General features: G+C 45.9%; 1 protein-coding gene across 1 annotated transcript in view; it reads left to right on the forward strand.

The window, feature by feature from the left end:
* Positions 1-17476, forward strand: part of VPS53 (VPS53 subunit of GARP complex) — a 60037-nt gene that overhangs the window by 1567 nt on the left and 40994 nt on the right. Inside the window, exons 2-6 of the mRNA XM_035560903.1 lie at positions 33-113; positions 1218-1267; positions 2065-2131; positions 16033-16119; positions 16347-16462. Of these exons, the coding sequence (XP_035416796.1) occupies positions 33-113; positions 1218-1267; positions 2065-2131; positions 16033-16119; positions 16347-16462 (401 nt within the window). The remainder of the gene's footprint in view (positions 1-32; positions 114-1217; positions 1268-2064; positions 2132-16032; positions 16120-16346; positions 16463-17476) is intronic.

Consider the following 17476-nt stretch of genomic DNA (forward strand, 5'->3'; position numbering starts at 1 on the left):
ACTGATTGCATCTTTTCCTTCCCTCTCCTCAGGTGTTTCCCAGCCAAGATCCCCTGGACAGAGCAGATTTCAATGCTGTGGAGTACATTAACACTCTCTTTCCCACTGAGCAAGTAAGTAGTGCTCACGGTAAATCCCTCTCCTTGGTGCAAGGAGTAGCCTGATAGTAAACGACCGAAGGAGTGTTTAAACCTGTAAAGCCTTTTTTTCCAAACAATAGTGTATGTAGTAATGCTGTGACAATAATCACTTCTTAAATCCTCATCTAATGAGGTTTGTTCGTTACGCATCTTCTTTGTACCCAAAGTGCTTGCTGGAGTCAAAGTTCTTTGATCTGTGGCCATAAATTAGCTTTATACACAGAGGTTTGTGTAGCAGCACACCTCATAACTGTGCTGTGTTAATCATTAGTGAATCCTCAAGGGGTTTAACCGCATAAGGCAGGTGTTGCGTGTGAAATGTCACTGAAGAGTCATCTGTGTGTGTAACCCATTGTTTCTTTTGAGATGTAAAGAAGGAGATTGCTGTGGGGTCATTATCCATACTCGGTCCTCCCCAGATCAGCCCTGGGGCAGTTTTGAAGTAAGCTATTGTGAAAAGGTGTTTCCGGGGCTGAGGACTGGGTTGTGAGGCAGCTCCATCGCAGGTTTTACCGTGTTTAAGACCCTCTGCGGGGTTGGCTTTTTGGCCTTCCGGTGTCTCTCTTCAGTTTGCTGGTGGTGCTGGCTTCTCCTTTCTCCTTTTTGCTGGTGGAAAGGTATTCTTCTCCCTCGAACACCCCCCCTACAGCTCCAGCAGCAGCCAGGCCTCTTCCAGCCATGCGCTGGGTGCCTGGGCTCTGCGGGAGGGTCCTGGCCAGGGAAGGTGAGAGCTCTGCACGGCACTGCCCGCTGGAGGTCACTGTCACCACGGCATTTTGGGGCTGTTCCTGCTGACTGCAGGCTCCCGGCAGCACCAAAAGAGAATTGCAGGGAGCACCCTGCTTGTCTTGGGCTGAGAGGGGCCTGCAGGGCTGGACTGCTCTGCCTTCTGCTGCTGCTATGTGACCTGAAGAGCCTCTGAGTTGCCCTGTGTCTGTTCCTCCACCTGTAAAACAAAGTCATGTTCTCCTTTTTGTGAAGTAAGATGCATGAGAAAGTGCTGATTATCACAGCTGGTATGTATCAAAGTAAAGAGGGAAAACCTGTTAACTTTCCTTTGTGTTTTTTATGTTGTAGTCTTTGGCAAACATCGATGAAGTTGTGAACAAAATCAGATTGAAAATAAGGTAAATGTTTCTCCCTTTCATTGCACCTCTGATGGGCGGTAGTCTGGTTGTTACCAAGGCTTCATAAGCACAGCCTGTGCTGTGGCTAATTGGAGCTTTTAATTTGTTTAAAAGATAAGGACAGGATCAACCTGAAGCCTAATAGAGTTGGAAAGAGTCAAAAATGTATCACTAATTAGAGGGGTTTTTTTAATATCCTGCCCCTATTGTGTAATATCTGCCTTTCAGGTTGTTTTATGGTGGATTGCAACGAACTAGGAATCAATGAGTACCAAATTTTAGTACAATGTGAAGGCTGAGAGAACAAACTACCCAGAATACCTGCTTGCTGAGAATTTATTTTGTTGGTGAGGTCAAAGTAGCAATTGTGAAAATTCTCATTTTATGTTTTTATTGTTGTTATTCTTACCGTAAATGTAAAATAAAAATAACTCTGCAGGAGAAAACCTAAGTTTCTCCACAGTCTGGCACCAGCAGCCTGAAAAAGATTGAGACAGCACTTTAATATATGAAAAGTGGAAATGAAAACCGACAAGGGAGAATGTGTGATATTGCTTAAGGGAAGAGAAATGCAAGGAGCCCCAATTAGATTATGTAAATTCTTTATTTTTGCAACAGGAGCTTTAAATTGTGTAAGATATTGCCCTACAGAGAGAGGGAGAAAGAAGTATGAGTTCAGCATTGGGAGCACCAGCTTCTGGATTTTAAATCAGTTTTGTAGCTCTCAAAGATTCCCAGATATTATTTTGGTCGGGCATGTCGAGAATGGATTTGACGTTATAAATTGTTTTCTGCAGGAGGTTGGATGACAACATTCGAACTGTAGTGAGGGGACAGACGAACGTGGGACAGGATGGCAGGCAGGTATGTGTATCTCATCTCGAGCAAAGCCAGTGGTTCTCATCTTGTGCTGCTAAATTGAGGCTTGGCTCTGGCAGGCAGCAACCTGCTCTCGTCGTTAGGGAGGTGTTTCTGCTCTTTTACACTAATGACTTCCCGAGCTGCTTTCTGAGCAGCTGTTCTGTCCTGCCTTCTGATCACCCTGCAAAGGGAAGTGAATGAGAAATCGATTATAAAAATCAAAAGCAAAACCAGGGGGCTTGCAGTAGCGTCTCTCTAAAGCTAATTATAAACTAACAGGATTAAACAGGCACAAACACATTTGCCATTGAGGAAGAATCAATAAGAGGCTATTTAGCCTTCTAACTGGGCTGTTTGCTGAAGTATCCCGAGTAGCTAGTGACTAAGCTTGATGACTGACTGCCAGTTCATCTTGTGTGCCTTATTCGGCCACCAGGTTTTCCGTTTGTCTCTTTCTTGACAGACGTGTTTGCTCGGAGTGCAGTATTGAACAGCACGGCCATGGTGTTTGTGAACGCTGAGCTTGGTCCGCGTGTTATCTGATTGTGAGGTATCATTTGGTGCGGCTGTACTTCCTCTGTCTGTTGATTGATCTTTTTTAATACCGGATTTAAGAAGGGGTTGCTGGGTTGGGATAGTCGTTCCCTCCCCAGCAAGGCTTTTCCAGCAATTCCACTTCTTGCTGCGGTAGCAGTTGGCGCATATTTGCTCTTTTCTTGTGATAGCGCTGCCCCCACTCTCACTTTTTTCCCCCCCCCTATAAAGTCTGTTGTGTTGAAAGAATAAGTTCTGGGCAAACGGGACATGAAGCCCCTGCAGGAAGTGGTGAAAAGAGCTCTGCGTGGAGAACAGAAAAAGACCAATACGAAAACGTACATCGCTGGCTGGCTTCCAACAGGCCGTGTGTGCAGCCTTGTGCTCCAAGGGATTTAGAGAGGTTACTCCATCGGAGAACACACGGAGACCGGGGCTTGGGGTGAAAAACTTTTTGTTTCTAATCCTGCCTCTGCCACAGAGTCTGGCATCGAGTGAATTATTTACCTTATCTGCGCCTTTGTATTGTTCTCAGGCAAATGTGAGCTGCGTACCTAGATGTGAGTCTGCTCTCCCAGCAGAACCAGTTCGGTGTTTGCATGGTTTCCCAAGTAATGCTGTTAAACTGGGGACACTCCTGGGACGTAGCTCACCTTGGAGTAGTGCTGCCCGCAGTCACTGCGGGGATGAGACGAGAAGTCAAGGGGGCAGCAACTGCAGAGATTGAGGAGGGACTGGAAACTCCTCCAGCACTCGCGGAGTGTGGATATGATTGGTGGCGACGGGGAAAGCTGCTACTGCTGTCGCCTCAAATAGGCTCAGAAGGCTACGAATTCAGAGAAGGCTTTAAACAAAATAAATAAATCAAGTAGAGCTGTGGGTACAACTTGCCCAAAGTGCCTCAGGACTCACAGGTCCAAAGGATGCACCGGGTGAGAGACAAACAAAAGAAGCAGTGCCACAGTCAGCGGTGCTTGCAGGGTGACAAAAGCCTCCCTGTGCTACGAGTGTTGTTTAGAGCTTTGCCTTACATCTGTGCTTTTTACTCTTTAATCCCTTTGAAGTCCCCAAAGCCTGTTGAGACAGACTTGGACAGTATCCTGCTCTGAAGACTCGAGAGGCAAATCTTCCGTGCAGCCCTTCGTTTAGCTTGGTTGTAAAAGAACCAATTAAATTTCTGTCCAAGTTTAAAAAAAAAAGACAACAAAAAAAACTTCAAATGTGAATGTGTTTGTGGTGTGTCTGTTGAGCAGGGCGTTAAATTTTTATAGAGCAAGAGGCCTGTCTTCTCCCACTCAGGGCAGACGCTTTGTTTTACAATACATGGTAAGAAAGTCTGAATAGAGCTGAAAGCACGGTGCCCTTAAGACAAGACAGTGCTCTGCTAGGAAGGAGGTCAGTGCTATCTGAAGTGTTTTTCCTTTTTGTCTTTTCTGGTAGTAGTTTGTAGTTTGAAAGGTCTTACAGTAACGTGAGGTTCTCTCTTCTACAGATCTCATTCAATTTGTAGGAAACTGTAATCTTCACGATTTTAATATTTCCTGTGAAATTGGCACGGAGCGTACGCATAGATGGATAGTGTCATCATCCTGTGAGCGTCTCCTTAGGAAGCCCAGGGTGAAGATCATTATTGCAATTTATATTTACCGCACCCTTGATTAATAAAGAAGTGGGTGGCAACCAGCTTTTGCAATAGGTTGGAAATAAAGCTTAGAAGCAGCCCCAGCAAGAAGTTTAATGCATCTTTCCCTTTATAATGGCTTGTTACCGTGAGATGTCCGTAGCCCATAGGATGCAGTACTTGCAACAACCTAGCTTTTGAAAGACCCATTCCTGGCTTTTGACATATTTCCATCCATTGACCCATTGAAATCCAAGGACGGCGCAATCCATCCTTTCCTTGAAAGCGCGTGCTGTAAATAAAAGTGCCCGTGAATTCTGATGTTACAGCTGCTTGGATTTCAGTGGCAGCTCAGGGTCCTGTGCATTTACTGTAAGCTTGGATCTGGCAGGTGTTTTGCAAATACCTCTTCAGTTGTGTTCTCTTCTAACCCCACGTGGTGCAAACCGTAACCAGGATCTGCCAGGGTTGCCCGACCGCATGATATCGGAGCTAAAGGAGCTGCTTTTGTCTGGAGAGTAAGTAGCACGGTTTTTATAAACATCCTCTCAATCCCTGACTTCCTTCCCAAGGAAACACAAACCTCAGCTCCAGTGGTAGAACAACAGAAATGTTCCTGTGCGAGCCAAAGCAAGCCAGGAGAGGGTTCCCTGCCGAGTCCCCTTCTCTCCGTTTTCCACAGTAGCTGCGCCCCTCTGGTGCTGGGTGCATGGGGGCAGCCAGAGCTGCGCACACCAGCAGTTGCCGTCCCTGCTGTCCTCGCAGAGCACACGCCGTGGGTGGAGAAGCTGATTCAGGGAGCTCAGCCTTGGCTTCTCCATCTCCTGGCAGCTTTAGCTGCCAAACGGGGGATTGGGAATCTCGTGTAGGCTGTTGCTTCAAGGGCCAGGGAGCTGTTACTGACTAATCTTTATTTTTATAGCATATTTGGAAACCATTGATACCCAGCAGGTTCCTAGAAGGCAAACCGAGGCTGTGTAGCCCATCACAACTTGGTTTCTCTTTGGGTATGGGGTCATTTACCAAAGCAGCTGCTGGCAAAGCGCCTTCCCCTCGTGCTGAGGAGCAGAGCTTTTACTCAGCCCTGCTGAGAGCTGCACCTTCGTGGCTGTCCAGGAGGGGGGAGCCCAGCCTCGTTTTTGAGGCAGGGCAGTGCTCTGCCGGTGAGGTGCCTGAATAGTGCTGCGTGTTGTTCTCCCAGCTGGAGCAGTTGAAATCCCCGTCAGGCACAGTGGTGAGTATCTTGTATGCGGCTATGGAAATGTGCTCTGCGTGCTCCGTGAAGAAAAGGAGACCTCAGGGTTAGCGAGTTCAACATGTTAATTGCAGATCCAGCCACTGATACTGCCTGTGATTGAGACTTCTGGCTGATAGCATGGTGGTTGTAACGCCGGGGACGACGTCTGTGCTCCATCTGCGTGCTGAGATGAGCGAGCAGGCCTTCGAGGTGAACCGTAGGTGTGTGAAGGATGCAGCTTTTGTCATCAGTCATTAACCTTTAAGCAGTTGCCTAAACGTCTTGATCACATACACACGTTCATAGCAAGTAGTACTTATGTCTCTGAAAAAGCAAGTTCTAAACCTAAAACTAAAGTAATCAAATGGATGTGGCCCCAAAAGAGTTACTGAAGCAGCTCTGAAGACAAGAATGCTCTCTCCTCTCCACGGAGCGTAATGTTTCTCAGTTCAAAGCATCTGCCTTTTTGAAATTTTGCCCTAGAATTTCCTCCAAATGCGAGAGCCTTAAAATAGTCTGGCTCATTTGGCTTCCCCTTCCTGGTGCGGTATTTCAGTAGAGCCTGCAGACAATGCCGTGAACTTCAGAAATTATCTCACTAGTGATCCTTTTATGGGAGGAAACAACAGCCGTGGGTGGAACATTCCTCTGCAGGGTGTAACAAAATTTTCCTTGGGAGTCCCAGACTTGGGCTATTTCTGCTGCCTTGGGAGAGGCTGGGAATGCAGGAGCTGCCGTAGTTCTGCTGTAACAATACGTGGCTCGAGCTGTGCCTGCACTTTCTGGGGAGCCAGCGCTGTCCGATTTTTTTTTTCTTGTAAGGTTTTTCTCAGATTTGCTGCTGGACTGGAGTCTGGGCTGACCTTGCTAGGAGCTCCAGTCCAGTTGTGGTATAATTTCCTCTTCGCCCCAGGGTGTAGTATAAAAAGTTCCCATAGATTTTTCCACTGGATGTGTAACGCGCTCAGTGCGTTTCTATTTGTCACTCTTTTTAGTTGTGTTTATTGCTGAACCTTCTACATGGACTGGCTGTAATTTTTTTGACAGCAGCTGACATGCCTTTACTGCTTGTTTGGCTGAAGCTGCTTCACCTATCCTGCTCTTGTCCTTGTATGAAGCAGTCTCTGCATTTTCAGTCTGGTTTAACCCTTAACAGTGTCAAGCAGGGCACAGGGGCTTGCGTCAATAAAGGTGAGGCAGCTTTGTGTGAAGTCTGTTTTGGTAGGAACTTAGACCTCAAGGGGCTTTCCAACATCCCCAGTGGTTTTGTGGCTTCATAGTTTGACTCTTAAAACAAACAAAACCTCTTTGTCTGTGGCCCATCTTTCCCTTCCTGCCCTGTGCGCGCGCACGCACAAAGTAAATAACTGAATTTCAATGGGTAAAGGCTGTTTTAAACAAAAGCTTTGCTTATAGAACAGAATAATTCAGTTGGAAGGAGCCTTTGAAGATGTAGTCCAACTGCCCGACCTCTGCAGGGCTAACCAGAAGTTAAAGCCTATTAATGAGGGCTGTGTCCAAACGCCTCCTAGCACTCGGTGTCCTGGAGCGGTAGGGTCCTGCCTCGGTCGGTGCTAGACCAGAGTTAAGTGTTAACTCAAAGAGGAAAGGGATGTGCTCTGGGCTGGGAAAAGCTGTGCGTGTTTCTCATGGCTGGAGATACGAGTTGATAACTGGGATTGCTTTGTTTGGCTCCTGCTTCTTTGCTTTGCTCCATGAGAACAGTAATATGTTGTTTTCTTCTTAACTACAGCAGTGCAAAAAAGGGGTGGCAGCTGCTGTGGTTAAAGAATACAAATATATTCTTGTTGCTCAGCCTGAACCCGGCACAGCAGTAGACAGCTTAATTAGCCATCCCGGGCTGGGTAACCATTGCTGTCCTTTCTCATCTCATGTAAAAATAAACACGGCTCAGCTCTGCAGCTGCGGTGAGTCCCAGGCAGCCTTCTCTGCCCGCGTGCTGCAGCGTCTGGCGGTCGTTAAGGCTGTGGAAGGAGGGGAAGGATGTGTCTGGCATAGAAAAATGCCCACAGGTTATTGGGTTTTACAAGGTCATAGCTGGAATTCAGTAAAATGTGGCTGTTGTTTTCCATAGTGATCAGGAAACGTGTTGCAGAACCAATATAGGGAGGAGAAGAGATGAAGATGGGAGGAAAAGAAACGAAGACGGACGGCGAGCAGAAAAAGTGATGTGCAGACGCTGCAAGTGGCAGAGAGCAGCAGCAGGGAGCGTGGCCCTCCCCTGCTGGTGGTGTCAGCCTGGCTGCCGGGTGCCTATTTAGCTGGCACGTCCTCAGCTGCAGGGCAGCCGGCGGGTGGTGTCTCTGGAGTCAGAGCTTGTCCTCCCCTGCTCCGAGTGCTGGCTTACAGGCAGCAGCAGCCTGGCAGGCAGAGAGTTGATTTTGTGCAGCATTTGCATAAACACGCTGATTAAACAGCGCCGTTGCTTCAGCTTCCCTTCCGACCTCCACCTGTTTGTGTAGAGGTGGCTTTTTGGGCTACAGGTTGTGTTTGGCTCTCAGCTAAGGTAGCCAATGCTTTCTGATCTCCTGCCGTAGGTACTTTGATTTCGTTTCTGCATTTATTTAAATAAGTGCTCTCTTCCAGGCATCAAAGTGCACACTGCTTCCTTGGCTGCAGGTTTGGCTCGTGGCCGGCACTGCTGTGCTGCTGCTGTGTCTCGATGAGGGGCCCGGGCTCTGCTGGGGTTGTTTGTGTGAGCATTGAGAGCAGACAAGGAAAATCACCTTGAGAGCTCAATAACTAATTAAACCTATGTCTAAAAAATACTTGGGGGCGTTTCTGTGTCACCACCCCTGATGTGGTAGGCACCGACTCTGGCCTATTGTCTCCCGCAGGGCTAAGCCGTATTGTTCATTTTTTATTGAACGGTTCAGTGTTCTGAAATACAAACAAGCAAATGTTAGATTTCACTGTTTTAAGGTGATGAATGGATGAGGGTTAAATACTGTGTCTGAGGCTATGTAATTTCATAGATTAAAAAAAAAAAAGTCGTGCCACAGATTCTGTAAGGCTCCAGCCCGCTGACTGAAGTCCCAATATTCTTTTGTAACCAGAGAATAATAAACAGAAATTGAGCTGCCAGAATAAATCAAATGTGATATTCATTTAGAGTCACTTCCCTAGTGAATTATGACAGCTGGACAATGTCCTTCCCATCTAGGAGACACGGCGAGCTCTTTCTAGCCCAGAACATATTTATTGAAAAGGGTTTCAGGTGAACGGCACGCTAGGAAGAAATAGTGCTGTTTATTATTCTTTTGGCTACTGGCCATTAAAACTGGCATCTGCAACTGCCCGAAGAGGTCAGGCATAACTTCTGCCATCTGCTGCAGAGCTTGGTTCGAGGCGGGTCCGAGTGTGACCTTGCCTCTTGCTTCTGGGTCAAGAGGTAACGAATGCGCCGTGTCGTCCTGCCGCCCGAGGCTGGGGAGCAGGTCACATTTTGTGCTGGTAAGAGATGTTTTATTCGTGATGGTGTTAAAGGCAGGTTGCAAAGGGAGCCTGGGCTGTTCCCCAGCCAGCGCTGCTTGGTTTTGGGTGCCAGCAAAGCGAGAAGCCCAGCCTGAAAATAGAAATCCCAATAACAGGCAGGAGATTGTATTACTATGGAATTTTTTCTTCCTCCCCTTTTTTTTGTTGTCTCCCATTTTTGGTGAGTGGCAGTGTTTGTTCCAGCTGTGCTTCTTCCATGCCTGTGGCAGGTGAGCTGTCAGCATTTCCATTCCGAAATCCCAATTTGTAGGGTTCGGGATGCAGTCATCCATTTCCCCATCTAGATCTGGCCTCCTAAGGTCTAAACCTGACTGTGAATTCACCTTGCGAAGTCTGAGCAGCACCAGCTCGACGGGTTGCTGAACTTGGCTGCAGGATGTAAAACCTGTGCTGCTGCGACAGGTAAAATTACTCACCTGAGTGAGAGAGACCAATAAAACTGCTGTCAGTTACAGCACACCACCACCTTTCTTCATCGTGCAGGACTGGGCGATGCCATACAACTGACAGCTGAAAAGGGCGCTGGCTTAACGCGGGAGTGAGCTTCAGGAGCTGGGCTGCAAGGTTTCAACCCGCACTACGTGGGACATCGCCTCCTGCTTCACATCTGCTGTCTGCCAGTGTCCGTGCAGCTACTCAGAGCACGGATTTTGATTCCTGAGTATGATTTGGAGGGTTAAGTGAAGGGACAAGAGTAGCAATTTTAAGCTCGGTGCAGTATTGGACGTAATCTGCTTTGATTTAAAGCCTCCTGTGCAGCCGTAGAGGTTAGGACTAGAGCTGATGACAGAAAACTACATTCTTTCACGGCAATTGTGGTGGTTACATAGCATTTGATGAATCCTAGGGTGGAAATTTGCTAAAATCAAAACCAAGGGTGATGAGTGTCTCACAGGTTTGTCTGCTCAGGGGAATTATCTGGGTATCTGTGGTGTGTTGTCACAGTGCTCTGATGGACAAGCCCTCTTGGCTTTAGCTGCAGCAGTTTATCCATCGCTGTAAAACTTAAGAGCTTTCTCTAAAATGAAATCAGACTGAGAATAAAAGTGTATTTCTAGCCTTTCTCGGTCTGGAGGGACTCATTTGTGTGGGATTTTAGTGGCAGAAATTGTTAGGCTGGTCACAGTATGCAAGGGTTTCTTTGAAATCTGCAGCTGAGGCTCCTTTGAGAATCAGGGATGGGAACTTATTTTTAGTCATGGTCCAGATTTTCATTGATCTGGGCTGTAAGTGTGGCAGCAAATGAAAGAAGCATTAACACACTGTATTCAAGAGCGGGGACCGATCCAGGAGCGTTAAATTCTCAGCATCCTGACCACAGCCCAATTTGTAGCATTAAAAATACATTTGGATGCTGTGAATTTGGCAGATGTGTCAGGCGTCTATAAAATACTTAGTAGAGGGCAGCTTTCTGATGTGAGTAGCGACATCCAATTGAAATGTATATTGGCTAGAAGGAAATAAAACTAGCACGTTTCTAGAACAACACCAGGGAGCATATGGAACCTATCAAGGTATTTTAAAACCCTTGCTGGAGACAGAACAGTGTTGGTTCAGATCGTCCCAAAGCTCAGAGTTTCCTAAGCAAGCAAACTGCCTCTGAAAACTTGTTCTTTCCCCAAATAAACAGTGTTTTGTAGTAACACGCTCTTTTAATTCCTCTGTTTGCATGTTTTCTAGCACTTCAGTATTTGTTTACTTGCACAAGATTCCTGATGGGATGAATGTCTAGAAATCAGCACACCCACCAAGGAGACACCGCTGCTCGGCTGGAGGGATGCGGTGGCTCTGTAGCAGGGGGCAGAAGCTGTGCCTGGGGGGGGGAGGGAAGGAGAATGCTATGTCCATTTGCAGCAGCTCTGGGGATTTGCAGAGGCTGTAATTCACTGAGTTTGGTTTTAGGCTCGAACACTGTTGCTAATGCTGTTTTTGGTGGTGTGAACTTCATACTGTAAGTCGCGGGAACGCTAACTTTCAAAGGACGCTTCACTTCGAAATGCTGAATTCTAAATTCGTGCCAGTATTGCTCCGTTAGGCTTGGTCTCACCCCGCTTCTCACTTGGCTTGTTTTATTTCCTCCTTTTGCTGTTTGGAAGATCAAGATAAAAAGGTGCCACAAGTGACGATGTGCAGACTGACCTTAGAAGTTGCTTGGGACGATGCCAAGGAAAGATATTTTTTAGGCCGTCTTTTTCTTCGTGATTCATGCTTTAACTGCTCCCTCTTGTTTCATACTGGTGTTCGATGGACTCCTTTCCTGTTGCATCTCAAGGTGAAGAGGGTTAAAGAGCTGCAGCTGATTCATGTGCTGTGCTTTTCCCTCCTGCTTTGGAGAAGATGATGAAGACCTGTGTAGCTCAAGGTCTGTCCAGCTTACCTGGGGGTGACGTGTGCTACAGAGTTGGGTTTTCCAAGTCCTGTGTGCATCTTCTCAACATTCTGCATTAAATCACTTTTGTTAACGCAGGAGCAGGGGAGTTTCCACTGTATAAACACAGACTGGCTGGAAAATGGGGTTGCTTAAAATCCATCCAGTTCTTAAATTGGAAGACCCCTTTCCCCCTGCAAGAACTGGCGGAGGAGCCTGTTTGCAGTCCCTTGTTTGAAGGTGCTGGGGCTGTGCCGACCCATGCCTGGCTGGCAGGTGAGACACCCCATGCCAGAGAAGGGGCAAGCGACGTGCAGCCAAGCCTGTTGCCTTGCATCGCACGCTCCATCTTGCTCCGTTGCTGGTCCTGCCCTCTTCCTAAATTCACTGGTTTCAGAGCAGCTGGGGTGCCCTGGGGATAAACAGCTCAGCAAAAGGCACTTGGGCACCACGACCGATCGCTCCCCTCTCGGGCAGAGTCCTGCCGGAGTTGTGTTTCTCAGCTGGTGCCTGGCATCCAGGGACCACAGAGGTTGCACGAAGCTTTAACAAATAATGCTGATGGGTTAATCATAGCTTACAGGCTCGCTTGCTGATTAGAGTCATATGGTGTTCGTCCAGGGCATTGCGAGCTTAATTTTGACATCCGTGTATCATATAAGCATAACAGATCATGTATCCACTTTATTTATTAGTGGTCCTCAGCCCTTGAAATGAACTGCCCTTTTAGGGAAGGAAATACAATAACGTAGCTTTTGCAGGCCAGTTGGGAGTGCCATAAATTTGCATGTATGGTGAGGAAACCAGTAAATAATATTGCAAGGTGACCCCTGTGTCAGGCCACAACAGCAAGATTGGTGGGTGTTGTTCATCGTGTAAACCAGCTGTGTCAGAGAGAGAGCAATTCCTTTCCTCTTGATACGCTTCTGGTTTTAGAATTTCTGTCCACAATAAATCCTCTATTAATAAAACAACAACAAAAGCAGTAAGAAAAGGCTTTTAAAATTCACGATTCGCTGTCTTAATGGGAGCAGTGTGAATTTACTGAAGGAAATGCATTCTTACCATATCTCAAGTGTGGTCTTTTTACGTGTCTGTAGTTTCCCATCTCCCGTTTTACAGGCGAAAGAGTAATCATTATGCACAGTAATAAATCTATTTATTATTCCTTGAACAATTAGACCTGCTTTCCTGCCTTAGATGTCAGTTTCATATTTCTTAATAATGAACACCATTTATCAAACATGAGGTGATTTTGCGCTTTTCTTTCCCCTGTCTTCACAGTGACCAGGATGGTGAAGTTGTTTTTTCCCCATTATTGGTTTTACTTATTTCCTTCCTTTATGTGCAATATTTTACTTTTGGACGCTGCACTTGGAATGTTACAGCCAAAAAATTTTCATTGGTTTCCATAAGAAGAACCATAAAAAAGTTTAATCGTAGACTTTGTGCAACAAATAACACTTTGGATTTGTTCTGAGCTTTCCCTCGGATCTCTTTGGTAGCGCCCCTCTGACTAAAAAGAAATAGATTTTCACACGATGCTACTTTGAACAAATCTTATTTGTGTTTGAAGAAAAATATTTTCATCTCTATTATGTAAATTACATTTAAAAAAACAAGCACATCAATGAATTAGTTTCTTCTAGCTCAAATATGCATCTCTTTTTAGGAGAGTAGCCCTCGAACTAGTGGAAGATTTGTCTTAATGGCTAAGCAAATGTTTGTAAGCAGGTTTTAAGAAATGAAGGCAGTGTTTATGAGCAATTCTGGTTTACTCAGGTCTGTTAATGTTGCTGTTGAGTTCTGTGTTGTTTTTTTAACAGCTGTAGGAACATATACCCTTCTCTGAGAGATGCAACATAGAACTTGGACAGAGGGGCAGCTGCTGTTCGTGTCTTTCCCCAAATTACAGCCAGGCCATTTTGCACAGCAGCAGGAGGCCTCACATCTTTAACTGACCAGGCTGGAGCAGAGCATGTGTCGTCTCTCATGTTTTTCCCGAGACTCTAAGGAGGTAAAGCAATAAGTGTCAGGACCAGGTGATGACACCAGTTCACCTTGTTTTGGTAGTTTTTGGCGTACAAGAACAAAATCCCACTTGAATTTGCTCGCTGCTCCAGGGGCAGCCTCGAGGAGGGGAGCAGGCCCGTTGCCCCCAGAGCGCAGGACAGCCAGCAGCAGGAACGTGGGCTTCAGGCAGAAACCAGTCTTCTGTTAAAAAAAAAAAGTCTGTTTTTTTGTCACAGCATTATTAATAGTACGTTAGAAAAATAGATTGTGTGGTTTCTCTTTTGTTCGCTGTTGCTATGTGAACAGCTTTAAATCTTCGTTGGATCGGGACATTCTCTGAGGATAAATTACGGGCAGGAACTTTGGAAAAGGCCCCTTTTATCCAACTAGATGATGTTCTGTCTCATGAAGAAAACAGATAAGATAGTTTTTCCTTTGTGGATAGGGATTTTTTTTTGTAAAAACCCTTCTGAAGACCTGAGATGGAAATCCTCACTCATGGTCTTGTTGACTCTGAAGTTGCTGAAGGCTGTCAAGAGCAAATGACTTCGAACCAAGTATTGATGCTTAAAGTAGCAGCTCGAGCACTGCTTTTCTTGGAGAGCAAGTTGGAGTTGCTGTGGAAGGATTGCAGAGGATGGTTGAAGGTCTTGGAGTTCAGCTGGCAGCCGTGCATCAGCAAGGAGAGCTGCGGCGCTGTCTGAGCCTGTATCTGGAAAAAAGAACCGTATGGGAGGGGAATGGTATTCGAGATGCGTTTAAGAAGTGTGTGGGTAGTTGGGAACTTGGAGTGGTCCTACAGAGTGCCAGCATCGCTCTGTCATGCTGCATTGCATGCATGGCCCCCACAGGCTTCTCACCTTGCCTCCCCCGTTCAGATTGCTTGAGGTCCTGACTTGGACCTATTGCTGCACCTTGGCTTGAGGTGATCTAAAGAGTGAATGATTTTTATGAGGTTGCCTTGGCTTTGGCTATGAAGGAGGATAATTGGATAATGTCTCTTCTCAGGGAATCTTTTTTTGGGTGGGTTAAATCCTCACTTCTCCTGCTGGAAAATTCAGCAGCTCCACTGAATTCCCTGGGATAAGAGAAATTAGCATTTATTGTCAGTGTGGAATCAAAGGGAAGCCGAGCAATTGGCATCTGTGAAGAATCGAAGACTGATTTATTTATTTTCCAAACCTATCCACATCTCAGGATACGCAGGGTGGTTGCTGCATGCTTCATGCTCCACATGAGCGATGTGCTGCAGCCGTGCCCTGGGACTGGTGCAGAGCCTGTAGTTACGTACGAGGCAAGGGGTGTTCTTCAGGTCTTTGGTTTGGGTTTAACCCACATGCCTTTAAGCAGGACAGAAAACTTCATTCTGAAAGGTGACTAGTCTGGAGCCAAATGAGAAGGTAGGTGGTGGTGGTCATTTCTAATAGAGGTGTCCCTGTAGCACGTTTGTGTTCGCTTCACTTCCCAAACATGCCATCTGACAGCTGTGTGACACTAATGGGTGAAGTGTTAACTTTCACATGATTCCGAAGATATTTCAGAAGAGACTTTTCCCCTCTGGAAAACGAATTATAAAACGTTTCCAACTCTTATACTTTTTATTATAACGCAGCTACGTTCCAGCAAAACCTCCTGGCAGATAGCTTGCTCCTACATTTCAGAATGAAGATGTGTTAAATTTATTTGCTGAAGGAGCTTGTAGCTAGCCCCGTAACCCTGGTCATGGGGCTGGATATAAAAAGAGGACTAGAATCCTACTTAACAGCGGGGAAACAAAACGGGGCTGGAGCTGGAAATGTTATCAGGCCGGGAAGGCGAAAAGTGTTGAGTTACTTCAGAAGTCAGAGTTTGGACATGTGATTTCGGACATGTGGCTTCGCTCATCGCATCCACGTGTGGTTCACGCTGCTCGTGTGAGGTCAGATGCGCCATGGCTGTATAAAGACAACCAGATCCCCAAAGCAACCTGCAGTAAAACAGCACAAAAAATGCGGGCCAAGTCCGTTTCCCTCGCTGGATCTCCGTAGGTCCTGCTGAACCTCTGTGCGTGGGACGGGTGCCTCCGCTCCTCATGCCTGTGGGTGGCAGGCTGAACTGCCCACCCCAAAGCAATCTGCCAAATGAGCAGGGCGTTTCCCAACAGGATAATATCCTGCTAATTCAGCGAGGTTTTTAGGCAAGTACTCAGTGTTCTGTATGTGATGTGTATTTTTGATTTAGGATTGGTGGAACATTGGGGTTTTGTGTGGAGGTTTCATTTCCCTACTCTAAATGCATATTAATCAGGAGTAACTACATATTTTTCTACGCTTAGTGAACGGAAATTTATTGCGGTAACCTTAAACCTCCAGGTCATGTCACAGAGGTGCTTTCACAGAATGTCTTGATCAGATTTTGCCAGCACATTGTTGTAACATGAATACTGAAGCACTAGTCCACCTGGGCTAAAATCCTACTATGCGCATCATTGTACACCGGCTTTTGTTGGGCTGATATTATTTTCTTTGTAACAAAACTGCTCCCCTCCACTGACTGAGACCAGGCAACTGAATGTTTCTTAGAGGTGAAAACTGCTTGCAGGTTTTCTTTCTGCTCTGACCTTGATTCTTTTTCAGGCCCTGGAAGAAGCTCAGAAAGCCATCCAGCAACTCTTTGGTAAAATTAAGGATATTAAAGACAAGGCTGAAAAATCAGAACAAATGGTGAGTGGCAGCTTTGTCTTAGCCTTTGAAGGGGAGGGGGGCACTGATTTTTGTCTTTGCTGCTGCCTGGTTTGTAATTTGCCATCAAGCATGCTTTGCATCTGTACCCTTGGCCTTGCTTTAACGTGGCTGCAGAGCTAAAACGGGGAGACCCCTTTTCATCTCCTTAAAACTTTGTTGCAGTCGCTTGATATTTAACCAGACTCCTGTTTTTTTTTGTTCACCAGGTTAAAGATATCACGCGGGATATCAAGCAGCTAGATCACGCCAAGCGTCATCTGACCACCTCCATCACCACCCTCAATCACCTGCACATGCTGGCAGGAGGAGTGGACTCACTGGAGTAAGCACATGAATTTTAGTGGCACTTTGACACCACTGCTGAGTTCTTAATTTCAGTGCAGTGCTCTGAGTAGGTCTGTAACAGCTGCTTATTTTTCTGGAGGGAAGTTTACTTAATAGGTTGGGAATGAGAGTCTGGCTTCATGAAAGTGTAAGGCAGTCTGTCCAGTTAGGTATCGTCATTAGGGATGTGCTCTTCAGGGGTTTGGGGGGATTCTTAGCGGTCTCTTCCTAAACTGGAATGGGATCTCGCTTTCTGGAAGGTCCACTGTAATTCTGAGAACGAGTTCAAAGCAGCCTTACAGCTTGTACTGTGTATGAAGTGGGGTTAGATGGTTCTAATAATTCTTTGTGGTTTTCTTTTTTTAATGTGCTTGAGAAACACGGGCTAAGGGAGTTCAGTTTTTACATGTTGCATCTGTGAAGTTGTGAGACCCAAGCACAGCCTGTTCTTGGATTGTAGCAAATTCTGCACGAACGCTGGATTGCGAAGTGTTCAGAATTAAATTTTACTTAGGCTGCTGTCTCCATTGGAATGATCCTAAAGGATGAAATAAAAATAAAGTTGTTTTTTTCTGCAAGTTCCCTGTGAAAGTTATTAACAAAAAAGTCAAGGCTAATGGCTTTTCAGCATAATGATTCTCCTCCCTGTGAAGCTTTAACTCACACTTTGTGTGTGATGACGAATGGCTTAACTCAGGTCATTATAGTAAAATAACATTTACTGCCTCCGGACCCATACTGGGAAGTGGATGCATTCAGTAGTTTACATGTTCTTTGCCAAATGTTGCTTTTGACATTTATGTTTTCTGGAGCTTTGTTAGATATGTCCTGCATTGGTTTATTTTAGCATCAGTTAAGTGAAATTTTAATGCTGCATTGGAATGTTAATGAAGAGTTGTGTATTTTAGAAAAATAAATGTCAGTAGAAACTGGCATGACCCGGTATGGATGAGGTAACCTGTGGAATTGCCACCCAAGATTTTCCTCAGACTTGCTTTGTTAAATCTTTAAT

The sequence above is a fragment of the Cygnus atratus genome, chromosome 20 (assembly GCF_013377495.2).
Source record: "Cygnus atratus isolate AKBS03 ecotype Queensland, Australia chromosome 20, CAtr_DNAZoo_HiC_assembly, whole genome shotgun sequence".
Taxonomy (NCBI): domain Eukaryota; kingdom Metazoa; phylum Chordata; class Aves; order Anseriformes; family Anatidae; genus Cygnus; species Cygnus atratus.